Here is a 24,715-nt window from a genome sequence, read left to right on the forward strand (position 1 = left end):
CTGGGAGTAAATAACACGATCATCATCAGTACCAAGGATCAGAGTGACGCTAGGCCTGTTCCTGAGCTGTCGGCCCCACCCGTCACCCGCGGTCGCAGGAGGCGTCTCATGTTTGATTAGCGCATTGTTGGTACCATACCCGTGACATGCTGTGCCCTGGGTCATGTGACCGGGTCTGGACTAAAATCGGTGGAGCCATGCACAGTCTGGACTGTGTGAGATGCTGCGGTACGTCAACCGGCACAAAGAATGAATGCCGTGCAGAATTCGTGTGGAGGCTCTGTCCTGCACCGTGGAGTCGGCGAGAACCAGCCTCCGCTATGCACGTCATCAGATGCAAGCCTGCTGGTGGTCTAGAACGGTTGAGTGGCTGGTTGGTTCGATTTGGCTCACCCAAGATGTGGGATATATTCTAGACCGTCGGGTTAAGCAAGTGGTACCTAAGACAAATCTCAGCCAGTGGCTACCTAAGTACTGGAAGGACTCAGATTCTGAGATAATCTAACCTTTGATTCTGAATTACTGAATTACTGCCCTGTCCGGAGATACTTAACGTAGGTTTCTATAATACATCCAATATATGTTTCTGAGCAAATGCTCATGTGTAAAGCGATTTCACAGCTCTGGTTGATTTTTTCGCCGATAAGAAAATAAAAGTCGTCGAACCTGCGACGGGAGGAGTATACTGAAGGAGTGCCAATTTGGGCTAACCTACCTTGAGGCTACGTTCTAACACAAAGCCGGGAGTGCCTCTCCCAGCCTGCACTGTCGAGGGATTGGTGTAGGCGGGCCAATGGTTCAAGTTGAGACTTCTGCATTGCTCTCCGAAATGTATCTTGAGGAGGTCAGAAGAGAATTGTACAACTACTGCCCCGGAGAGGCGTTAATATCAGTAGACTGGGCGATACACAGTATTGTTTATGTACAATTTCTAGAATAAGCCGAGAGTGGGAGTGTGTTCAAGCTATAAAGACAGACCCGTGGCGACCATCTAAGCTGCAAGGGCATATGGTCGATATGAGCCGATACCTATAAAGCAATATAACCACGACCTATAGTGATCACTTTGAGCAAGACTGAATGTACACGTTGGACTCTCCGTGGAATTTGATGCCATGTTACGCAAAAAGTTTGGTCTTAAGCTTTGATGGATGTGCCTAACTTAATCGGTAGTGATAATGATGTGCATATCTTTGCAAGTCTACGTATGGGGGACGCAATCGATTCACACACCTTTTGTATTGCGACGCTCCCCAGCGATAGTGATAGTGTAGATGTTGAATCCAAAGATAAGCCGGAGCCATCAAATTTATAGCAAGTCATTTGGCACTCTCTGGGGTTAGTACTCGATTAAATCCATCACCCACTAACATCCAATATTTGGATGTGTAATCGCGCGTAATTTGTGTTTAAGCTGGAAATACCTGGTCAAACCGTTCTGTTTATGTGGAGAAGCCTCTACAATAGCATACTAAATACCCGATTGCAACGCGCATTAACTGATTGCGTTCATAAAGACACTATATGGGGCTTCTCTCACGCTTCTTGCGTTGCCTACGAGACACAAGGCCTGATGGAGGCACCCGCCAAGCTCCATCAGATATTCTCTCACTGCCACCTTGAAGGCTACTTTCCTTCTCTTCGTGTCTTTGGTTCCCATACGTCTCAGATTATCTACCGACAACACTCTTCCCACTCAGTGCGTGCCGATGGTAACCCCCCCTTCTTCCATCTCATCAAGCGGCTTTCTGATACTGACCAGACAAAGTTGAACATGTCTACCCTCTTCGAGGCGGCCCAGTCTCTTCAGCCATCCGCTATGGAGCCACCAGATAGCTCAAGTGCAGCCAAGCCGTCATCAGTCCACACGACGTTTGTTGAGACAGAGTCATCTGAAGTCACCGTGCAGAACATCACCGCCAGGTTCTTCTTCAACCGACCTACCAAGGATCTCATCCCAGCCCGATTTCTGCAGATGGCTCAGAATACGCGTGAGTTTGCCAGCTTGGCCTCTCATTCTCTGTTTGCAGTCTGGACCAACCATCCAGCCTGTGCTAACGAGCTATGTTCTCACAGCAGCCGTCCAACGAAAGGCCTGGATCTTCCGCATTGGTGCCGATAATGCACGCCATGTCAATGTCAGGGACTGGCCCGAGGTTGATATCCGGTACCGAGGCGTTTTCAGGACTCTCAAACGAGTCCCACGGTTCGAAAAGGGTCTCTGGGAGGGAGGCAGCGACAGTTGTCAAGAGAAGCTAGACGATGGCCAACCTCGTGCACAGTCTCAGTTGGTGTATGCTCTGCTGAACGAGATTGGAGAGATGCTGGATCTTAAAAGAGAGACGAAGGATGAGATGAATATCTTCTATTTGAGGTGATTGTCGCGCATCTCCTGTGTATTTTTCATTCAGTACTGGCTAACCTCCATTCTTTCACACAGGCCGCGTCTCTTGGCCTGCCAGCTCGAGTACTGGACAGGCTACCGCCAAAAGTACAAGGATGGACCTGAAACAGACGGGTACCTCTCCCTCGATTTCGAACCCGATCGTATCAGCCCGATACCAATATTGCCCGTCTCTACAGTAAGTCATGGCTATCTAAAATAGCCCTACAGACCACCCGGTGCTTCCGTGCCAACAGAACAGCGCAAAGTAAACTCACAAAATTCCAGACAAATACCGAAGAGCCACTCGAATCCTCCCTTGCGAACAAATTCAAGCTCATGCTCGGCCAGCTCCTCCAGCACGTGAAGCCCCTCCCAGTTCCTGGCGACAAAATTCCTGACCAAGAGATCTTTCTCATCGGCCAGCACGGCTCCAAACTGCACCTCCTGCGCGCCTTCTTCCCGGGCCACAAGATGTCCAGTCTCTGGTGCCGGCGCGAACTGCCCTGCCCAGCGCCCATCTTCCCCCCAATGTCCGAGAGCCTCTCACCGTCTCCACCTGCGTCATCTCCAAGAAACCCGACATCCGTGCACATCGAGCACAGCGACGGGGACGAGAGCGAGGCCGACGCCACTAGCCCGGTCACCCGGCGCCTGCGCCGCCGACGCAGCAGCAGCCACCGGTTCTACGCGGCAGAGAACATCGAGCGGTTGCGGCGGCACTTCGAGGCTACGAAACTGAGCATGTTAGATCGGGAGTTGGATACACGGACGTTCCGAGTGCTTGGCACGCGCGAGTTTGACCTCTGGAAGGAAGACGACTTCGCGGCTGCCATACACGTCCTTGTCGCGCTGGAAATGTACCTGCTCAGCGGGAAGGCGCGCTGCGGCATGCTGCAGCAGGTATTCCTGACGAACCCGTACCCGGGTGATTCGTCCGGGACTGCGTCTGAGGATGGTGAAGCCGAGGTTGAGGCCAAACCTGAATATGAGGATGGCTAAGGTGGGAAGCGGGAGCAGGCGATAATCGAGGAGCAGGAGGGTTATCTGAGGAGAGAGGGGCTTGTTCAACAGCGGGAGGATTGTGAGGTGGTGCGGCGGCTCGAGGCTGTACGGTCTGCGGACCTGGATCGGATTCGTAGTCTGAGAGACTCTAGAGAGCCGTGGTGGGACTTCGCTTGGGAGGTTAAGGAGGGGAGACTCTCGAGAAGGTTGAGGGGAAGGAGAAGCCTCGCGACGAGGATGAGGTGGTTGCCGGGTCCTGAATTCCTGATCCAAGGGCGATGTCGAAGCGTGAATCCCGGGATGCTATGGGGTCTTTTGTAAGCTACGATTACAACGATATTCAATTCGAAAGGGTGGATGTGTTTTTTCTATGCATGAATGCAGGCTCTAGTCATTGCGCACAGCGGCTGTTATGGTCAGTGGGGAAAGTTAAGAAGCAGATAGATCCTGTCGATGAATCTTCTTGTTTTCAATCTAGGTCTTAAGCTATTCACGCAAATTGATATCACGTCACATCATGTAACTCTAGAATAACAAAGCGTGGGGAATAGCGGGGCATATGTTGATGAGTGGAATTGTGGCGTCCCGCATCGCAATCCCTCCCCGCAAAGAAAAGCAACACAGACGGTGGCCGAGTTCGCGATCATTGTGGGGAACAAAGAGAATGCAAGGGTCTCCGCCAGTGAGGTGAGGTGAAGTGAGTTGAAGTGATGTACGTGAAATGGATTGTGGTGCCTACTCCCGCCGACGCCGCTCCGACTCAAAGGCCGTGAAGGCATCCGCGCCGAGCCCGTCTTGTCCGCCTGTGCGGAAATACTCTGTCACGACGCCCATGGCGTAGCATGATGCTGCGGCGATGGTGCCGGTGAGGATCATTCTGCGAAAAACCTTGCGGAAGGAGGATTCGGACTTGGGCTTGACAGATGACGAATCCGATTCATGGATCGATTCTGAGCTGGAGCTGCTACTGGAGGATGCCGAGGGCTAAGTAGACCGGTTAGGATGGAGGACGGCCGGAATAAACATCTTCACTGCCTACTCACCTTGACGGTGGAGGACGGGTGGTCAGTGCGGGCGGAGACAGTTGAGTCATAAGAGTCATGGCACTGGTACTTGGTGATTTCCGCATTGACCTGAGGAGGCGCGGAATCCTGCTCTGTAGTAGCAGAGGTGTACTTTGGGGCATTGATGGATCGTTTGAAAACCAGGATATCACCACCGCCGGTCGCGATGTCGTAGCCATCTTGCTCCATCTGCGCAAAGTAGGGCACAAACTTGGCCGGGTTATGGAGGCGGGAAAGGATCTTGTGGGGTTGAGTGGTCTCGCTAGAGCCGAAGAAGGAGCCTGCCTCAGCAGTAGTGATCGTAGATGCCGAGGAATCATAAGCCAGGATACGGTACTCTGCTGACGACCACGGTTGAGCACCAACAGAAGGCTTCTGGCTCTGCAGGATCTCGCCGGCACGGTCCTCAGAAGCATCTAACTCCATATCCTCGGCTGCACCGGATTGAGTACCAGGGCCATCCTCACTTTTCAGCGAAGCATAGCGAGCCCGAATGTCACTTGCTTGCAGGGCACTCAGCTCGTCACTCTCGCCGCGCATTTCAGCGCTGGCGGCATCAGGGACTAGCTTCACCTCGAGCTCATTACCGGGGCCACGGTCAACGATTATGTTATCCTTCTTGGCCTCGCCATCATCGGCAAGGGGGGCACGCGGGTAGTGGGTGGCCGTGACAATAGCTGGCTTGGCGGCAAACAGGGCCTCCGGCTCACTTCCCGGCGAGCAGCTGATCGTTGCGTCAGACTGTTGGGCACGAGTTGTCTCGGCAACGATTTTTGCCTCGAGCTCGCTACCAGGACCGTAGTCGATACTCGCTGCCTCTTTGTTGGTCTGAGAACCCAGGCTGAGTTCAGAGGTAAATTTAGCCTCCAATTCACTACCTGGTGGGCAATCGACGGAGATATTAATAGAGGAAGGAGATCCAAATGCCTCCAGTGGGCGGCTCTGGTCATTGCGAGCAGCAGGCTTGGCAGTGAACAAAGCCTCGATCTCGTTACCAGGAGCACACTCGACATTCCGACGGGGGTTAAGACGACCCGTGTCAGCACTTGGGCACTCAATGGTCTGCGTGTCCAACTTGCTCCGCTTAGCAGCGGAAATACTGCCCAGCTGGAACTGGCCGTCATCAACTATTGATGGATTGGAGGCGAGCTTGGCCTCGACTTCACTTCCCGGTGGACAGTCAACGACAACATCGGAGGCCTGCATCGTGCTCTCGCTTTGGGCTTCATGCTTTGGTGCTTTGGGGGCCATGCGGCCACTAATAGGGTCAAATTCAGGAGCATCCCGGCTTTCAGCTAAGGTAGACTGGGCAGGAGACCGAATGAAATTGAAGTCCTGGAGGTGGGCCTTCGAGGGGTGATCAGTCATCGGCTTCTCAGCACCCAGGAAGGTTCGCAGGAAGCCCGGCCAGGTAGCAGCAGTATCACACTGGCCAATATAGGGAGTGGAATCAAGTCGACGGCCGAATATTGCACCGTAGGGGTCTTTGTCGATGTGCTTCTTCAAGTGGGCGATGCGATGGTTCATCCGCTCGTGCTCGGCCTTCCAGAAGCTCTTCTCTCGGCCCGCCGAGAGTTCAGAGAAGCTGAACCGAGACCGTGACATGCCCCAACCCCAACCGCAACCGCTGCCGGGGCCTCTGTGGGAAGTGGAGGGCCAATCATTGCGGGCTTCCGCCTTACGGCGGAGGTTGGCCTGCGGGTGACGCTGGTATTTGTCGATGGTCCGAGCGACGCGTTCCATCTTGTCACGGTTGGTATGATGGCTGCGGGCACAGCGCCATATACTCCGGTTTTGGGAAGTATGTGCGGCCACCAACTGAGAGAGAGATGGGCGTGTCGCACCCGGCCCCGCCATTGCGGCGGAGGACATGGCTATCGAGGAACTGATGATAGATTCTCGAGTATGTGTAGTGAGGAGGTATATGAAGGATCAGGTGAGGCTAGGGAGTATGGCGTGGGTATGGCTCACTGGAGAGGACAGGAGCTGGCGCACGTATGGATAAGTTCGCGTGGATATGGATGGCTCCAGGGCGCCGGCGATCATATCCACTCGGAATCACACGAGATCGGGTAAGCGGGTCTTGGCTTATTTGGGGTCCAAGGAGTCCGCTGGAGGCCGTTCAAATTGGAAAATGAGGCCCAGGGTGAGGAGGACAGAATATTGGTAGAAAGAAAGGAGACAGGAACAACTTAAGAGGGGAGGGATGGGGGCGGTCGATTGGAAGAAGGGCGAGGTAGGATGCCAGTAGGACTAGAGCACTCCGACGCAGCGGGGGACACCGCTTGGGGTCCTCCGCGGGGTCGGCCAATCACAAGCCACGCCCGCCCATCCCCGCAAATCGGGCTGCCGATGTCAGCTAGTCTGACGTCACGGATTTCCTACTGGGTCCGAAGGGGGATGCAATAACCCTTGGGAAGTCAATCTCTCTATCGTCATCGGCTATGCACCCGTCAAATCCATCCCCTTGAGTCTGGCTCTCCCGCCATAGCTGAAACTTTTTCCTTCGCTCGACCTTCCCTTCTCACCACAACCAGGGGCCGTGCTAGCTTGCTATGTGGTTGTTCCAGAACCGCAGCCCCTCGATCCCCTCTTCCCGGCAAAGCACACCCCGGTCCTCTGCCATCTCCAGTTCCTCCGCGGCCACACCCACACTCCATTTGAATCGCTGGGCTGTCTCCTGCGCCGTCACGGCCCGGCCAAACACAGTCCAATCCCACGGAACCGATTCGTCCGGTGGGACTCGTCGCAACTCCTCCATCCAATCTTGAAGTTGGCGAACCGTCTTCTCGTCGCTCCAGTCATAGCGCTGAACCACCAAGAGGCCACTCTTGAACCGGCGCAGGCGCACCGGCAGCTTCAGCTTCTTCCAGAGCTCGGCCGCCCGCTGGAAGTCAGAAGGGCTCACGAGTTCGACTCCATTACGGGACCGGTTGAACACCGCCCAGAGGTCGATTAGACTCATGATGCCGCCCTCCCGCTGTAGGATGCCCTTGCGGTCATCCGTAAGATACTCGGCCAGGTTGCGTGACAGCTCGGATAGATAGAGATTCTCTGACCCGGAGCTGAGCATGTCCTTCGTAGTCACCATTCCCAATGCCGCGGCGGATTCTGACAGCACCGCGTTAGTCTCCGCAGATGCCCCTCCATTAGTAGCCATCCCTGACTCTCGGGCCAGAGTCTCAGCTAGAGCAACGATCTGCTTTGCAGATGCCATCAGCGCCTCCAGATCCTCAAAGGCGTTCCCAATCACCAGTTGGTTATTCATTCGCGTCTCTAGCCCTCGTTGCTCCAGACCCGCAATACCCACAGCCGTTATACGCGGGGCCGCAGGTTGGGGGCTCTCCGGCGCAGCGATGGCGGGAATGCTTGGCGAGGCCGCGGCAGTCTGCGAGGGTGGAGGCACGGGCGGTGCATTCTGGAGTAGCCATTTCCGTTGTATCAAGGCCCCTTTGAGCCTCTCGTGGAATGTTTTCTCCCCGCCATCCCTGAAGGAAAGCTTGACGCTCTCAGTCACTTCTGTGTTGGTGATGCGCGATTGGGCGAAGAATGGGGCAGGGGAGTTCGCGCGACTTGCATCGTCTCTCGTGATAGAGGTGCCCCCGCTTATTAAAGGCGCGCCGCACATCTCACACTCAATGAGGGATGGATGATTCACAAAAGTGCATCGGGGGCACGATACAGACCCCGCGGGTTCAGAGGAGCCCAACCGACTGCCATTCCTTTGGGCCTGGTTATCTTCGGCGGGTAATAAGTTTGTACTGGATAAGGGGGAATCGTGACTTGCTGCGGCGCTGATCGCAGCCTTCAGGACCGTGGTGAAAGGCGGCTTGATACCGCAGGCGAGGCATGGTGGCAACTGGGTGGCCGCGGTGGCCGTGGCCGGGTCGAAATGAGAGGGAAGGGGGTTGGAGAAGGAGCATATCGGGCAAATCCAGGTCGCGTTGACTGGCTTCGGGGACGACGACTTCTGTGGCACGGCACTCTGCGGCCGAGGAGAAGATGGGTTGCCTGGGTGGAGGGAGGATTGTTGCGATACAGCAGGACTGGAAGTTGCACTCCGGGATTTGTCGGTCTTGCCCTTCTGAGGCTTCGGATATATGGTTATTTTCGGCGATGACTTGAAAAAGCCAGCCTATATTAGGATCCAACGGGTTAGAGGGCATTGCGGGGGATCGTAGGCCGGGAGCTCACGAACCTGGTATTCGGCTCGGTCTATTTCCTTCAGATCGATGCCCACAGAGTATTTACGTGGATCTTCAGCTGCCACATAGCACACCCTGTGCGATGTCAAGTAGGCATGGCCATTTTGGTAGTCGGGGATCTTATATTTCCTGCCGTCGAAGCCCGTTTCAGTATATGGCATCAACACCAATGGCTCGGCGGGGTCAACTTACCCCTCATATAGCCCCACCGCATCCTGGACAAAGAGAAGCGTCTCGTCAGGTAACAGCAAGGGTCGCAATGCAGTCGTCAGGTCCAGAGACTTGAAAAACATCTAGCAGAGGTGCAGGCGACATCACTCTTCGAGAAGCACGAGCTGTCGCGATAACAAGATAACCGGCGAGGCATACCGGAAGAAAGAAGTTCCGGAGAGTAAGCGAGTTGGGATCCTTCGCCCTTGCGAGTCAACGTGCGTGCCTCTCGACCAGCTCTCCAGATCTTCGCCATCTCATCCTCCTCATTCTGTTATTGATTTTGTGGTGTCCAGGACACTCCGCATTTACTGCTCTATCCCTGTTTCAACTTCAACCCACCCTCTACCCGTAGCCTCTTTGTTTCTCTCGTTCCTCCATTCTTTTTCATCACATCCGCCATTTTTTTTATCACTATTTTCCTTTCTGCCTCGTCATATACGTTCGTTTTTCTAGACTGCGGTATGAACTCGAGTGCCCCGCCGTGGCGTGCGACAGCTTGGGCCCCGACCTCGACGCCCGTTGCTTCCCAAGTCTCTGGTAAGAGCACACCCTGGCTCGCCTTTCATTTTGGTTCGGCTTGCTGATGCTGTTCCAGCGGCCCCTGCCTATATTCCAGTACAAGCACGTCGTAGCCTTGCCTCTAATAAGATCAATCATCTACCTTCCAACGGATCCCCGGCTCCGCAACCCAACATGTCGGCAGCGGACGAAGCCCCTCGGCCTCGCGTGGAATTCCCGCCCGCGGTGCGCCTTTACGTGCAACGATGCTTTGCTCCCGAGAACCAGGTTGCCAGTGTGAGCCACTCCGAAATGCAAGAGAAGCTGCGACACGTTATTACCGATGCGGCGGAGAATCATAAGCTCGACATGATCGACTGGGAGCGGCTGGCCCTGCCGCAGGTCATGATTCAAAATGAACGCAACAAGATTCTGGCCAACCCGAGTGTCTCGAATTGGGGAATGTCCAGTCTACCGTCTTCCCCAGGAGACACCGGTCGCAAGAGGAAATCAACAGATACCAACCAGCAGCAGTCCGGGAAAGAGTCGCCACCATGGAGAAAAGCTAACAATCGCAATCGGTTTGAGGACCGAGTCACTTACCCGTCCACAGAGAAGAAACAACGAATGACACTGGATGACTCTAGTAAGTCAAAAGCTAATTTGGAGATGAGGAAGAAGCGTTTTGAGGGCGTCGGCTATGGAAACTCTGGCACTTCATCCCCAGTCGACTCGCCCTCGCGCAGCGTCGACCCGGACCAAGGACCCGTAGTGGGACGCTGCCAAACTCTGGAAAAGAACTACTTCCGCCTGACATCTGCTCCCAATCCGGATACTGTCCGCCCGTTACCGGTCCTCCAGAAGGCCCTGGACTTGTTAAAAAAGAAATGGAAGCAGGAGGGCAACTACACCTACATATGTGACCAGTTCAAGTCGCTGCGCCAGGACCTGACGGTGCAGCATATCCGGAACGAGTTCACGGTCCTTGTCTACGAGATCCACGCACGCATCGCCTTGGAGAAGGGGGATCTTGGTGAGTATAATCAGTGCCAGACCCAGCTGCGGGTTCTGTACGCGCAGCAGCTGGGCGGGCATCCGACGGAATTCAAGGCATACCGTATTCTTTATTTCATTTACACGCGCAATTGGACGGCCATGAACGATGCGCTAGCCGACGTGACTGCAGAAGACAAGCAAGACCTCGCCGTCAAGCATGCTCTCGACGTTCGCTCCGCCCTCGCACTCGGCAACTACCACCGCTTCTTCCAGTTGTACCTCGACACTCCCAACATGGGGGCATACCTCATGGACATGTTTGTCGATCGGGAGCGGTTGACTGCTCTTGCTGCCATATGTAGAGCGTGAGTTTTCTTTCCCACTTTTCTCAACCTGTGCTTGTCCGTCATCATCTGTCTAACCCCCCTTGAATCTGCAGGTACAAACCCGATGTCAATATCCGATTCATCACGGAAGAGCTGGGCTTCGAGTCCGATGAGCAGACCGCGCGTTTCATCCTAGATCACTCGTCCGAGGACACCCTCGAAGAGAAACACGGGTCTGTGAGGCTCTTGACCAGCAAGGCGGCCGCGCGGTTTGAGCAAGCCAAAGCCGAAGCCAACCGTATCGTCGACATCAAGGGCCAGATTTAAGCCAGCTGCCCCGTTTTCGACTTCTTCCGTCCCGGATTTCCCCCCCCCTCTATTAATCACACACCTAGGCTGGCCGCCGTTGGATTCCGATTATGAACTTGGCCAAATCCGATTCCTCAGTGGCCGCCGGCCCTACTCATCTTGGCCCATTTCTTTTTCTCTCCGAGCGTCTGGCGTTTTACAGCTTTGGTTGAACCAACCCACACCATCCAGATCCTGCCCCGAGAAGTTGTCGCACTTGTTTTTCTCTTGTTTCTTTGCGTCTCCCGTTTTCCATTTTCCGGGGCCGTCCACCAGCCCTGGATGGCGTCCAGGTCTTGCTGCAAACTGCAAACTGCAAACTGTCAGCGCGGATCCACAAACATACTAATACCCCCGGCGCGTGTCTTGTTTTTTAAGCGGTTGGGATGAAGGCAGAAGTGGGAAATAGGACTTGGGGATATGCGAAATGGCGATTGGCGATGGCATGCATGGGGTGTCGAGGCGCCCGAGTAGATACTCTTGGCCCATTTAGCCAGTACATTTACTTTTGATCATAAAAAGTTTTTCCAGAGCCAATTCCTCCAATTCCTCTGTCGCAGATCTTTCCATAGTCTCCTCGACCCCGCACCATCCCTGTGCTTCTCGCACTCAGACTGGTCGCGGCACGTCCACGGCCCCGGGATGACCATGATATCCTCAACACCTGATTCTCCAGGCGACAAACACGCTCATGATCTACATCTACAGCATCCACGGCGAGCACGCCACCAACCCCCCGAACCCCCTTTCGCTTCAGGCAATACTTCCCAAACCGACGTCCCCAAGCACGCCACCCTCGGCAGCTGCCCTTTCACAGCTCTCCCACGGAAGCCTCTCGCTGCCCCGCAACGTGGGGCCCACTGGGCCGCCGCCCATGGGCGGCGCGCCGCGAGCGCCTGCCGTGAGTGGTGCACCACGCTCGGGTGGTTCCATCGCGTTCTTCGAGAAACTTGCCTTAGCGGGGCTGTGGTCGTCTGCTCGGCGCCGATTTTTGGGCGGAGGGGAGCGAAGGGTGTGTATAGCAGACACGTGCATGGGGCCTTGGGTCTTCTCTGGCTGGGGAAGTTCGCCGGCTAGGAGGCTACCCGGTTCAGCTGGACTAGGTGGTCGCGATAATGGCCAAAGTTGATGCGTCGTGAATCAGAAACCCGAGAGAACGGTAAGTTTCACTTGCGCGCTGGGCTGCAGGCTTGATGTCATTGTGGTGATCGGCGCTGCTGCCACTGCGGCTGAGAGTTTCTTCAGCTTGCGTGTGCACGCCTATGGGGCGCGAACGACAGTCTATTCTATGGTTCGTGGAAGGATGTACTCCGTGCATACATGTATGCTCTGGAGAGTTCCGTGTCCGAGTCCGCGTACGGCATACACGTAAAGGGTTATCAGGTGACCGATGGAACTAGATGTAAAGTCTCCGTTTGGCCACATTCCTCTCCCCTCGGCCAGGGAAATACTCGGTATGGAGCTACCGAGCTAATGGGACGGCAGTGACATGGCTGCAAGGTGCCAGTCTCCGTGCAGGCCGGAGGAGCTGTAGGGGGACGGGGCTGCAGGCGCCCCGGAATTAATCTATGTTTAATTTACTGCTTCCACGGCTAACCCAATCTAGACCATCCGCGCAACGTGATTGAGTGGACGAGCTTAGTATCCAGAGCCACCGACGGACCAGCTCTGGATTTCGTTATCGATTGTTTGACCACTCTCCTAGCCGCAGCTGCGAGGGAAACACGCGCCTTTTCGAGCGGCTTGCGGGTGGGACGTCACCCGAGCCATGGTTTATGCGGGCTGGCAACCACGGACTGGTGGAGGGTGGGTAGGGGACGAACGTGGAAGGGTAGATATGCCACAAAAGATGGATAGATCAATTTCTTTTTGGGGGGGGGGGGGGGGGGGGGGCGTGCTTTCGGTCGGCGTCTGGAGCTGGGCTGCCGAGTCACATAATTGATCACCATCATTTGATTGACAGAAACAGAGACAAAGGGGGCCAGTCTGGAGGGGCCAGTAGCCGCCCCGAGCTGACGATGGCTTCGGTGCCCAACGGGGCGCTGCAGATGGTCCCACGCCGGTGTATGTAACTATCGGTATTACGTTACTGGGCTCTGCTCGGACTGGGGATAGTTCAACGATTTACAGGGGGAGAAACAGGAGTGGACGGGGAGGATGATGCGCAGGTACATGCTATGTCTAAGTTGACACAAGGTAATTGCCACTGGCAGGCACCCTCGTGGGGATCCATGGGAGGGAGGACCACACGAGGACCATGTTCAGGTGTTCAGGACTATCTGCCTACGCGCCTCGAAGGCAAACCGTCGACCTCTTTGACTCTCCACTTTCATTGACCTTTTTACTCCGTACTGTTCCTCCAGGGCCTCCATGCTGTACCACCTCCCCCAGATGGCCGTGGTATACCGCTGACCTGCAAAAAGAACTGTCTGGCCTCTTCCCTCGACTTCCCCCTTCCACTCCCTTGAATCCTCTTGCATCCCCTTCCCCTCTTCCGGTCGCGATGAAGGTGAGTGCCGCTCCCGCCCCTCTGGAACGTCTGGACGTGTTGCGCCCGAAATATTACCACCCCGTATTGTGTGTCATTAAATTAACCCCCCCCTCCCAAGGCCATCAGACGCTCCTTGAAGGGGGAGAAAGATCCCAAGCATCATCACCACCATATCTCCCTCACGCCCAAGTCCGCCATTGCGATCCTACCGCCCAAGAAGGTGAGTCGTTATCCTGGAAAACCCCCTCTTCCCCAGCCACCACACCCTCCACTACCACCTCTGTTTGTTGCCCCTCGGGTGCGACGCTTGTCCATCACCGCCACGATTGGAATTCAGCTTTCCGATTCTCCACCCCTCTTGCCCCCCTTCTCACCCCCTCCTCCCCCTCTGGCCTCCAACTGGATTCCCGATCATTATACGTTCGTTGAGGCTGACCGCGCGCGCTTTCTTTTGTGTGTGGGCGCACAGGTGATTAAAGCGCTTTACGACTACTCCCCGGAGCCCGGAACCACCCAGGAATTGGCCTTCAGCAAGGGCGACTTCTTCCACGTCATCAGCAGGGAAGACGACTCGGACTGGTACGAGGCGTGTAATCCGCTCATCCCTAGCGCCCGAGGGCTCGTTCCCGTCTCCTTCTTCGAGGTCATCGGCAAAAACCAAAGGGATAGTGGGGGGTCTGTTGATCTGCATAAAAAGGACCACCACGATTCTGGCTTCTCCGACCGCAGTCCTGCCTCCGACTCCTCCACCAACACCACCCGACAAGGCGCTTTCAGAATGTCCGCGCTCGGCAAGGGCCAAGGCGCCATGGTGTACGGCATCGTCCAGTATGATTTCCAGGCCGAGCGGCCCGATGAGTTGGATGCGCGAGCCGGCGAGGCCATCATTGTCATCGCCCAGTCCAACCCGGAATGGTTTGTCGCAAAGCCCATCGGCCGCCTGGGGGGCCCTGGCTTGATCCCCGTGTCCTTCATTGAGTTGCGCGATATGCAGAGCGGCCAGGCCGTCACGGATCCGCTGGAGGCGGTGCGCCGTGCGGGCGTGCCCAAGGTCGAGGAGTGGAAAAAGATGACCGCGGAGTACAAGAACAGCAGTATCACCCTGGGTAAGATTGAGCCTTCCGGCGGCGGCATGGTGGCGGTCACTTCGGGCATGGACCAGATGTCCATGGGATCCCACCAGAGTGCGAGCCACATGAGCCAGAATGGCAACACCTATGTAAGTGGACGGGCTCCGGGGCGCCCTGTTGCGCATCTTCGGTTTTGGCTAATGACGATTATCAGGAATACCACCAACGCAATCCCAGCAAAGGCACGCTAGGCTCGCAAGGTCCCATGGGCCACCCCCAATCGCAAGGCTACCAAGCCCTCCTCGCGCCCGTCGCCGCCTCCATTCCGCGCTACTGCTTCGACAACGACAAGTACTGGTACATCATCGAGGCGAAGATGGAAGACGGCCGCTGCTGGGAACTGTCGCGCTACTACCACGACTTCTACGACTTCCAGATCCGCCTCCTGACCCAGTTTGAGGACGAGGCTGGCAACCGGGGCCGCCCCCGCACTCTCCCCTTCATGCCCGGCCCCGTCACCCACGTTACGGACGCGATCTCCAACGGGCGCCGCCAGAACCTGGACGAGTACATCAAGAAACTACTCTCCATGCCCCCGCACATCGCCCGCTGCCAGCTGGTCCGGCAACTGTTCGCGCCGCGCCAGGGCGACTTTGAAATCGACCCGAACGCCTTTGGCGAGGAGGCGCGGTACTCCGACCAATCGCGCCACTCCTCCTCCGGCATCGACCCCTCGCACAGCGTGTCCCAGCAGTCCTCGCAGGTGCCCCTGAACGGGCCCGATCGCGCGTCGCAGCAGCGCACCCAGGGCGCCCCGGCCCCGTCGCCTGCTAACGGCGGCCCGCCGCCCATGAACCGCCAGCCCAGCTCCCTGACCCAGGTCTCCAGCGCGTCGAACTCGAGCGCGATGAAGGTCAAGGTATTTTTCCAGGACGACCTGATTGCCATCCGGATTCCAGCGGGGGTCAGCTTGCAGCATCTCAAGGACAAGTTGTGTGACCGACTGAAGATTGAAGAGGATATCATTGTGCAGTACCGCGATGAGTCCTCGGGCACTTACGTCGACTTGCTGTCGGATCAGGACCTGGAGAGTGCAATGCAGCGCAACACGAAGCTGACGCTGTTTGTCAGCATCGCATAAAAGCATCTATTCCTTGTTTCCACCATGTCGGATATCCCCCGTTCGCCCGTTACCATGTACGAGAGACCTGTCCTGCGGTCTTCCGCTGCGCGGCCGATGCTTTCTCCCGCCCTCCCGCTTTCATGTGACCCTTGCCCCCAATCTCAATCCCTCTCTCCGTCCTCCCGTTTCCTTTCTTTGTGTTTCTGCAATTAGTATGGTGCATCGGCGTTCTGGCATCTACTTCCGAGGTCTCCCCTTCTGTGGTCCACCCGCGCTTTCAGCGATGACTTCTTTTCTGTTTTCTCGCGACGGGGGCGGATGGTGATCGCAGTGTTACGATTATGATGCGTGATGTGACATTTGGCATGGCTTCTTCATTTCTCTTTTCTCTGCTTTTGTGATTCCTCACGGGTTTGTCTTTCAGGTCCATGGTTACCTAGCCCGGTCATCGTCCTTTTCTACCTCCATATCCATTTCCATTTCCATTTCAATTTTCTTCTGTCCCACCAGGCTCTGATATTCACTTTTGCGGCCCATACCTGGGTGCCTATCTCCTTTCTCGCTGCGACCTTTTTCTTTTCTGTCTGCAGGGGGCATACCCCCGCGTGCATTGCCGTTTGTCTACTTCAGTGACTTGTACATATGCTCTCTTTTCTTGTGCATATACAGGGAAGGCTTATCGATATATTTGGCAGCCAGCGTGATAGCAATATAATTGATGTATGACTGACTACTCCCGAAGTGCCAATTGGAATATTAGTCACGTGACTCGACACATCGGCTGGGGCCCTTTTCGCCGCACGACGAGCCACTCCACGGATCCCGATTATTAGCGGGTTTCTAAGGTTTATATTCTTATTTCTTTGCTACTCTCGAAATACTTTTGCATTTTGACTTAAGCGTTCAGCTTAGCATCCACGAGTGTTCCGGTCTCACTCGCCGACCTTGCGACCCGCCACTGACTTGTGCACTGTACTTCCCACTGTAGTGCGCCACGCCGCTTCCCCCGGAAGAAAACAGTTCCTGCGGCGATACCTCGGCTACGACTTTCGCCCGCCGCACCCTGATACCTGCAAGCCACCCACGAACCTCCTCACTACTCCGACTGTACCTACGCATCACCTATACAAATGAGGCGGCCCTCGGCGAAGCTCTGCGCGGACTGCCTCCCATGCGCGGTGCGGCGGCCCCATGGCGTGCGGGCACCAACATCACGGCTCCCGGTTGCGACTGAGAGACCTTATGGCACGAGATTAAGGACGCACTCCTCCAGACTTGTCATCGCGAAATGGACTGGCCGTAACCCACTTCTGCCCATTGATCCGATGACGGGCGCCGTCATGCCCGTAAAGTCGGTTTTGAAGAGGCGGAGTCTAGCTACTGCCGCCGGGGGCGTTGCGCCTTCGGAGGTGATTTCTGAGACAAAGCCTTCAGGTCCAGTGCAGGATGGACCGCTGAAGGAATACGACGTGCGGGTGCAGGAGGGTCGTCTCCGGGATGACCCATACCAGCGAGGTAAGGCACGGCGAAAGTTGCACTCCCTGGCAACACCGGTCAACACCAACGAACCTAGACTAACGCGGACTCTCAACGACCAGGAATCATCCAGAACCTCCAAGACCTCTTCGAAGCGCTCAAGCACTACAATGCCCCCGCGGTGATCCACCCCAGCGTCGAGTCGCTTGACCCGCAGCCCAAATCATCATTCTTCGGCTCGCTTTTCGGCTCCGGCGCCAGCAAGCCCGCCGCCTCTACGACTCCCGAGGGGCTCCCGAAGGGCCTGTACATGTATGGCGATGTTGGCTGCGGCAAGACCATGCTGATGGACCTGTTCTATGACACGCTGCCGCCGAATATCAAAACAAAGACCCGCATTCATTTCCACAATTTCATGCAGGATGTACATAAGCGCATGCATGTGGTCAAGATGAAGTATGGCAATGACTTTGATGCGCTGCCGCTTGTTGCCGCGGAAATTGCGGAGAAGGCGAGCGTGCTGTGCTTCGACGAGTTCCAGTGCACAGATGTTGCGGACGCCATGATCCTGCGCAGGCTCCTCCAATTCCTCCAGTCCCACGGCGTCGTCCTCGTCACAACCTCCAATCGCCATCCAGACGACCTCTACAAAAACGGCATCCAGCGCGATTCCTTCATCCCCTGCATCAACCTCCTCAAAACCGCCCTCAATGTCATCAACCTCAACTCCCCAACCGACTACCGCAAGATCCCCCGTCCCCCCGCCGCTGTCTACCACCATCCGCTCGGCGAGGACGCCGAACAGCACGCCCGCAAGTGGTTCGAGTTCCTGGGCGACCCTATCAATGACCCGCCCCACCCGACCACCCAGGTTGTCTGGGGCCGCAAGATCCAGGTCCCGCAAGCGAGCGGTAAGGCGGCGCAATTCACGTTCGACCAGTTGATTGGGACAGCGACCGGTGCGGCGGATTACCTCGAGTTGGTGCGGCATTATGATGCGTTTATTGTCACCAATGTGCCGGGCATGAATCTGAACCAGCGCGATCTGGCGAGACGGTTCATTACCTTCATCGACGCGGTCTACGAGAGCAGGGTTTGTCCTCCCTTCTTCTCCCTCACGCAACACTCAATCTTCCCCCACATCCTTGCCAATTGCTTACGCTAACACCGTTTTGTCATGTCTCTAGGCCAAACTTGTCCTCACAACCGAAGTCCCCCTCACAAACCTCTTCCTCTCAGAATCCGACGTCAAAGACTCCCTCAAGGGCAATGGCGACCACTCCGACCTCTCCGATGCTATGCGCAACCTGATGGACGACCTGGGCATGTCAGTGCAGGCTTTGAAGAACACTTCTATTTTTAGCGGCGACGAGGAGCGCTTCGCATTTGCGCGGGCGTTGTCGCGGCTGTCGGAGATGGGGAGTAAGGAGTGGGTTGAGCGGGGGTTGGGGGTTGGAAAGAGCGCGGTTGAGAGCAAGGAGGAGCGTGAGGCGTGGTTGAAGACTAGGAGTCATTGGAGTGAGGATAATATGTAGTTTGCCTGGATAAGCTACTGACTACGTATGCCTCCCTCAGTCTCTACCTTGGGTAGGAAGGGCTTTCGTTAGATGCTTAGACGGATCATCCGCTTTGGGCTAGATGTGACATATATACTTGATATCCTTTGCAGATACATTTGATCTCTTTTCCCTTTTGTTTTTTTCAGTTTAAAAAAGAAGGCTCCGGGTGTACATAGCTATTATCATTGATTTGATTTCCACGGCCATGTCCGTCTTGAATACGGAGACACTGTGCTGTATACTCCATAGTGGCAGTTGCGATAAGCACCTCCAGCTATCATGATGTATAACATGACGTCACGTCTCCTGTTCAAATCAAGTTCCAGAATCCACATCTGCTTCCATTGACCCCTGAGACGGCCATTCATATTAATAAGCCCCCTAGGTTTGATTTGACAGCAAAATTAATCCAGACCTTGTGGAGTACGTTCTAATCCAACGTCATCGCATCTGCAATCGGAAGGAATCCTGCCTCGCCATCTATAGTAGCTAGATGATCGACTGACCAAACTCCGGAAAACAAGGTTATTCGTCGGCCCCATGCCTTTCTCCAGTGGCTCCTTGGACTTGTGAAAAAGATCTCCAGTCTGGCTGTTAACCGTGTTGCATATGCCGGTGGAATCCGAGGCGAATCAGCGCGCGTGCATTCACAATGTCTTCTGTCCCCGGCAGGTTTTGTGAGCTTGTGAAGCTAGGTCATACCTTGCTCATGCCTGCGGAGTAGTCTGATTATCTTCCCATTTCAGTTCTTCCCCGCTCGCGGGGATGAGCTGCCTTCGGTCTAGAAATGGTATAGAATACGAAGCTTGGTAATCGGACCAGGCAGTGGGTTGATTTCTTTTCGAGGCGATGTAATTGGTATACAGTCTAGGTGGAGATGGAATTACATCATGGAGGTTTGTATGATGTGGTGGACTGTTTCCTGGCTGGTGATGTTCGTGTATATATACCCAGGCGTTCGTCTTCTGCGAGCCAACCTCCTTTTTCTCTTATACAAATATCTCCCGTGCCGCTGCTTGGGGATCTCACGCTGTTGTCTTTGAACCTAGAAGAATAACGTCACCATGGCAGCTACTACGAAGTCCAGGGCCGCGGACGCCAAGTTCGCTGATATGCAGAAAGATACTGTCGAGGTCAATGACAAACAGTATATGACCACCGACTATGGCATCAAGATCTCCGATCCAGACCACTGGCTGCGCGTAGCCAGCGAAAAAAACACCGGCCCCATGCTCCTGGAAGACCAAATTGCCCGCGAGAAGGTTCGTCCAAACTTTCCCTTCTCAGCTCTAGAAGCGACGAATATTTTCTAATTCCCACTTTAGATAATGCGCTTCGACCACGAGCGCATCCCAGAGCGTGTCGTTCATGCCCGAGGTACAGGTGCCTTCGGCACATTCAGGCTGTTTGAGAGCGCAGCAGACGTCACCACCGCCGGCGTACTCACCGACACATCGCGCGAGACGCCGCTTTTCCTGCGATTCTCGACTGTCCAGGGTAGTAAGGGCAGTGCAGATACAGTGCGCGACGTACGCGGCTTCGCGGTGAAGATGTACACGGACGAGGGTAATTGGGATATCGTCGGAAATAACATCCCCGTCTTCTTCATCCAGGACGCGATCAAGTTCCCGGATCTTATTCACTCAGTGAAGCCCGAGCCACATAACGAAGTGCCGCAGGGCCAGAGCGCGCATAACAATTTTTGGGATTTCGTGTACATGCATTCAGAGTCGACGCATATGAACTATTGGGTGAGTGATCAAGCGGATTTAGAGCGGTGTGAATAGAGGCTAATGGGGGCTGCAGCAAATGTCTGATCGGGCTATCCCGAGGTCGTATCGAATGATGCAGGGCTTTGGTGTTAATACCTATTCTCTGGTTAACAAGGAGGGCAAGCGCCACTTTGTCAAGTTCCATTTCACCCCCGAACTGGGCGTGCATTCGCTTGTATGGGATGAGGCGCTCAAGATTTGTGGCCAAGACCCGGATTTCCATCGCAAGGATCTTATGGATGCGATCGAGGCTGGCCACTTCCCACGGTGGAAGTTCGGCTTGCAACTCATCCCAGAGGAGAAGCTGGACGACTTCGAATTTGACCCGTTGGACGCTACGAAGGTCTGGCCTGAGGAGCTCGTGCCCATCCAATACATCGGCGAGCTGGAACTCAACCGGAACATCGACGAATTCCACCCGCAAACGGAGCAAGTCGCCTTCTGCACAAGCCATATCGTGCCTGGCATTGACTTTTCCAACGACCCTCTCCTGCAGGGCCGGAACTTCTCCTACTTCGACACACAGATTTCCCGTCTGGGTCCGAACTGGGAGGAATTGCCCGTCAACCGCCCGGTCTGCCCGTACATGAACCTGGCCAACCGCGATGGTCCCATGAGACACCGCATCACCAAAGGCACGGTCAACTACTGGCCGAACCGCTTCAACGCCAACCCACCCGCCGAGCCATCCCAGGGCGGCTTTACCAGCTACCCCGAGAAACAGCAAGGCATCAAAGCGCGCGCCCTATCCGAAAAGTTCAAAGAGCACTACAACCAAGCGCAAACATTCTACAACTCCCTCTCCGAGATCGAAAAGCTGCACTTGGCCAAGGCCTTCTCTTTCGAACTCGACCACTGCGATGATCCAATCGTCTACAAGCGCATGACCGAGCGCATCGCCGCCGTCAGTTCCCAGCTCGCGCAGACCGTCGCGACTAACGTCGGCGGCGACTTGCCGTCCAAATCGCCCAAGCCGAACCCCGGCCACAAAGCCAAGGGCTTAAGCCAGCTGGAGTACCAGCCCAAGACACCCACCATTGCCACGCGCCGCATCGCCATTCTTCTCGCGGACGGTTTCGACTTCAATGCCTACACAACCATGAAAGAAGCCCTCGCCTCCCAGGGCGCCTTCGTATTCACTATCGGCGCTGCACGCCAGGGCGTCACCGCTGAGTCAGGCCAGAAGGTCGTGCCGGACCACTTCTTTTCAGGGATGCGGTCGACTCTCTTCGACGCCGTGTTCATCCCCGGCGGGAAACACGTGGCGGACGGGCTGGCAAAGAACGGCGTCGCCAAGTTCTGGGTGACCGAGTCGTTCGCGCATCTCAAGGCTATTGCAGGCGTGAACGAGGCTGTGCCGTTTATCATGAAGCAGATTGGTCTGAACGAGGTCCGTGTTGCGGCGTCGGATAGTGCGCTGGAAGACTCGTATGGCGTTGTGACAGGGTACGGTGATGCGCCGTCCACGCTGAAAGTGGGCGAGGTTGGTCCTCAGGCGAAGGGGGTCGCAGAGAGGTTTATTTGGCATATCGCGCAGCATCGTAACTGGCAGCGGGAGCTGGATGGGCTGGTTGATCAGGTTGCGGCTTAAAATCGTTATGGTTGATTTTAGTCCACTGCAAGCCTGTGGGCTGATGGCGTTTACAATATTTGAGAGGCTTACGCGTATATTGAAGCTGGATTAGCCTTTAGCAAACAGGATAATGAGCTGAGCACGACATTCGAATCCACCAAATCCAAATTTCGACCAAGTAGTCTTCATCTATCGTCATAATTGTCCATTCCCAGGCTGTGGAATCTTAGGAACCTTGGGAGGATGCTTGCATTCTTCACCCTGCAGCAGCTCAGATCCCAAATTCATGGTACCCACACGCCTGCGTAGGGCTGGTACGGAAACATTTCCCTCATTTATAATCAATTACCCGCGATTTGTGTTTGGTTTTGCCTATCTATTTGAGACAATACTCCTGGTCCCAATCCCGTTCATACAGCGATGTAATATATTGAAATAGCCGCGTGAAAAACAGGCATGAATGGTGATACGCGGCATGTTGTGAGATGCTGATACATTCCTTGGTGAAGGTATAATTGAAACTAAGGGGACATGGCATCGCCGTTGAACAAAGATACATCTTGGCATGCTGCATCTTCACTGCATACCTTGATGCGGCCGGAAGCTCCATCAGGCACTATAGTTACACGGTCCCCGTAGCCAATGCACACACAATACCAGCCATTGAGTTGTCAACTGACTCCTGATGCAAGATAGTGACAGCCTGGAAAACGAATTTCTGGTCGCTGGGCAGATCTCCCCTCAGATATCGCTGACTACAACCACCTGCGGCGATTATCCCTCCTCCTCCTCCTTTTCCTCTTCCACACCACCGATTCCTCCTTTTCCATTCGAGGAATCTCAGTAATTATTTGCAGCCTTCTGCCATCTGCTGGCTCGCTAGTCTGGTCGTGGAAACGAGCTCTTATTTCGGCTACTTCACACGTAAGGGACGAGAAAGTTTGGGACACAAGGATCGGTGTTAGTCGCACCGTGACGTGGGACGTTGTGAACAATGTTGCACATCTCGCGCTCGACGCGATTGTCGGTGGTGATTGGCATTTCAACTTGCTTCTTCGTCGGCGAGATTTCGTGTACGCCAGAACGACGGACTCTTAGGGACTGAAGGATGCTGACTCAAAAACAGTGGGCTTCTATACCCATTCACTCGCCTTGATTGCAGATGCTTTTCACTACGTATGTTTCTGGTCGTTTCTATCTTGGGTAAATTATAGCTAATACATTGGAAGCTGAATGATCTGTTGGGGTTTGTGGTCGCCCTGGTGGCTTTGAAGGTATGTCTTGTCCAGCTGCAAACGATTGGCGCCTACTGACATCTAATCGCTAGATCTCGGAGAAGGGTGACTCCCCCAAGGGTCTTTCCTTCGGCTGGCAGCGTGCTCAACTGCTTGGTGCTTTCTTCAACGGAGTCCTCCTGTTTGCCCTCGGTATCAGCATCTTCTTGCAGTCAATCGAGCGGTTCATCTCCTTGCACCGTGAGTGATCACCTGCTTAAAGCGCCAGGATGATTGACTAACAACGATTAGGCATCGAAAACCCCGTGTTAGTCTTGGTAGTCGGGTGCATTGGCCTGGGGCTCAATATCATCAGCGCGCTGTTTCTCCACGGTAGGCATTCTGGCCCTTGTCTCTGGCCATTAATCTGACCCGGTCTAGAACATGATCATGGCCACGCGCATGGCTCCCCGTCGATGTTTGAAGATGAGTTGGCGCATATCAGGGAGTCTGACGAGGATACAATCCTCAAGGTACGCAGGAATGCTATTGACAGATAATTTAATTTCCAACTCGATTGACGACGCTTAGCACCATGATCACAAACATCCACGCTTCAAGACGTCAGTGCCTACACACTGTTACGATCACGATAGCCACGGGCATGGTCACGGGAATGGTCACGGGCACGACCACGGTGACCTGGGAATGACAGGAGTCCTTCTGCACGTGCTGTGTGATGCCGCCAACAATCTTGGCGTCATTGCTGCCGCTTTAGTGATCTGGCTGGCGAAATACGATGGTCGCTACTATGCTGACCCAGGCGTGAGCATGGGGATTGCAATCATGATTTTCCTGTCATCCATTCCGCTAGGTACCATTGATCGGAGGTATATATCTGCCCAGCTAACCCATCCATAGTCCGAACCACCGGTCTGATCCTACTGGAAAGTGCTCCGAACGAGGTCGACTTGAACGATGTGCAGCATGATCTGGAAAAGGTGAGATATTTCTGATCGCTCAATATCTTACCGCACACTAAACAAGCCCGTAGGTGCCCGGCGTGCATTCAATCCACGAACTACATATCTGGCGCCTCAACCAGCGAAAAACTATCGCATCCGTGCACGTTGTCGTCTCTGAATCCTCAGTGTACAGTTTTTTGAAAACTGCCAAGACAATCAATGAATGTCTTCACGCCTACGGGATCCACTCTGCCACCCTCCAGCCCGAGGCTTTGTCAGAAGCCGACACGACCTATTCAGCCTCCGGAGAGGAGAGCCAGCGGTGCCAAGTCGTGTGCGGAACTGTGTGTGAAGCCCTGAGCTGCTGTGGATGATGATGCGTAAAATGGTCCCCTGAGCATCAACCAACACCAAGTGGTCGAGCGGTAACTCGG

At 54.9% G+C, this 24,715-nt stretch overlaps 9 protein-coding genes across 9 annotated transcripts; 6 read left to right on the top strand and 3 right to left on the bottom strand.

Annotated features, from left to right (window-relative positions):
- Positions 1-1,774: 1,774 nt before the first annotated feature.
- N7482_001234 (uncharacterized protein) lies at positions 1,775-3,385 on the top strand (the record flags this gene model as incomplete). The annotated part of the gene is made up of 4 exons (XM_056683359.1): positions 1,775-1,991; positions 2,077-2,374; positions 2,441-2,582; positions 2,615-3,385. The coding sequence occupies 4 exons, from the start codon at positions 1,775-1,777 to the stop codon at positions 3,383-3,385; spliced, it is 1,428 nt and encodes a 475-aa protein (XP_056546965.1).
- Positions 3,386-4,123: 738 nt separating this feature from the next.
- Positions 4,124-6,348, bottom strand: N7482_001235 (uncharacterized protein; the record flags this gene model as incomplete). Its single annotated transcript, XM_056683360.1, has 2 exons — positions 4,124-4,372; positions 4,432-6,348. Coding segments are annotated over 2 exons (2,166 nt in total), but the record flags the coding sequence as incomplete, so codon positions are not given.
- Positions 6,349-6,997: 649 nt separating this feature from the next.
- N7482_001236 (ESCRT-II subunit protein VPS36) lies at positions 6,998-8,950 on the bottom strand (the record flags this gene model as incomplete). Its single annotated transcript, XM_056683361.1, has 3 exons — positions 6,998-8,587; positions 8,651-8,786; positions 8,850-8,950. 3 exons carry the CDS (start codon positions 8,948-8,950, stop codon positions 6,998-7,000), a joined length of 1,827 nt encoding a protein of 608 aa, XP_056546967.1.
- A 381-nt stretch (positions 8,951-9,331) lies between these two features.
- On the top strand, positions 9,332-11,017 carry N7482_001237 (uncharacterized protein; the record flags this gene model as incomplete). The annotated part of the gene is made up of 3 exons (XM_056683362.1): positions 9,332-9,407; positions 9,466-10,729; positions 10,804-11,017. 3 exons carry the CDS (start codon positions 9,332-9,334, stop codon positions 11,015-11,017), a joined length of 1,554 nt encoding a protein of 517 aa, XP_056546968.1.
- A 774-nt stretch (positions 11,018-11,791) lies between these two features.
- Positions 11,792-12,073, bottom strand: N7482_001238 (uncharacterized protein; the record flags this gene model as incomplete). Its single annotated transcript, XM_056683363.1, has 1 exon — positions 11,792-12,073. The coding sequence occupies one exon, from the start codon at positions 12,071-12,073 to the stop codon at positions 11,792-11,794; it is 282 nt and encodes a 93-aa protein (XP_056546969.1).
- A 1,468-nt stretch (positions 12,074-13,541) lies between these two features.
- Positions 13,542-15,740, top strand: N7482_001239 (phosphatidylinositol-3-phosphate-binding protein BEM1; the record flags this gene model as incomplete). The annotated part of the gene is made up of 3 exons (XM_056683364.1): positions 13,542-13,547; positions 13,648-14,748; positions 14,814-15,740. 3 exons carry the CDS (start codon positions 13,542-13,544, stop codon positions 15,738-15,740), a joined length of 2,034 nt encoding a protein of 677 aa, XP_056546970.1.
- Positions 15,741-16,852: 1,112 nt separating this feature from the next.
- On the top strand, positions 16,853-18,733 carry N7482_001240 (AFG1/ZapE family ATPase; the record flags this gene model as incomplete). Its single annotated transcript, XM_056683365.1, has 3 exons — positions 16,853-17,237; positions 17,321-18,291; positions 18,386-18,733. The coding sequence occupies 3 exons, from the start codon at positions 16,853-16,855 to the stop codon at positions 18,731-18,733; spliced, it is 1,704 nt and encodes a 567-aa protein (XP_056546971.1).
- Positions 18,734-19,821: 1,088 nt separating this feature from the next.
- On the top strand, positions 19,822-22,120 carry N7482_001241 (Catalase A; the record flags this gene model as incomplete). Its single annotated transcript, XM_056683366.1, has 3 exons — positions 19,822-20,019; positions 20,083-20,508; positions 20,564-22,120. 3 exons carry the CDS (start codon positions 19,822-19,824, stop codon positions 22,118-22,120), a joined length of 2,181 nt encoding a protein of 726 aa, XP_056546972.1.
- A 976-nt stretch (positions 22,121-23,096) lies between these two features.
- On the top strand, positions 23,097-24,655 carry N7482_001242 (putative di-, tri-valent inorganic cation transporter; the record flags this gene model as incomplete). Its single annotated transcript, XM_056683367.1, has 9 exons — positions 23,097-23,175; positions 23,229-23,278; positions 23,332-23,376; positions 23,430-23,577; positions 23,629-23,709; positions 23,758-23,849; positions 23,908-24,190; positions 24,238-24,317; positions 24,371-24,655. 9 exons carry the CDS (start codon positions 23,097-23,099, stop codon positions 24,653-24,655), a joined length of 1,143 nt encoding a protein of 380 aa, XP_056546973.1.
- Positions 24,656-24,715: the final 60 nt, after the last annotated feature.

Source organism: Penicillium canariense, assembly GCF_028826845.1.
Source record: "Penicillium canariense strain IBT 26290 chromosome Unknown utg000001l_segment0_segment0, whole genome shotgun sequence".
Taxonomy (NCBI): domain Eukaryota; kingdom Fungi; phylum Ascomycota; class Eurotiomycetes; order Eurotiales; family Aspergillaceae; genus Penicillium; species Penicillium canariense.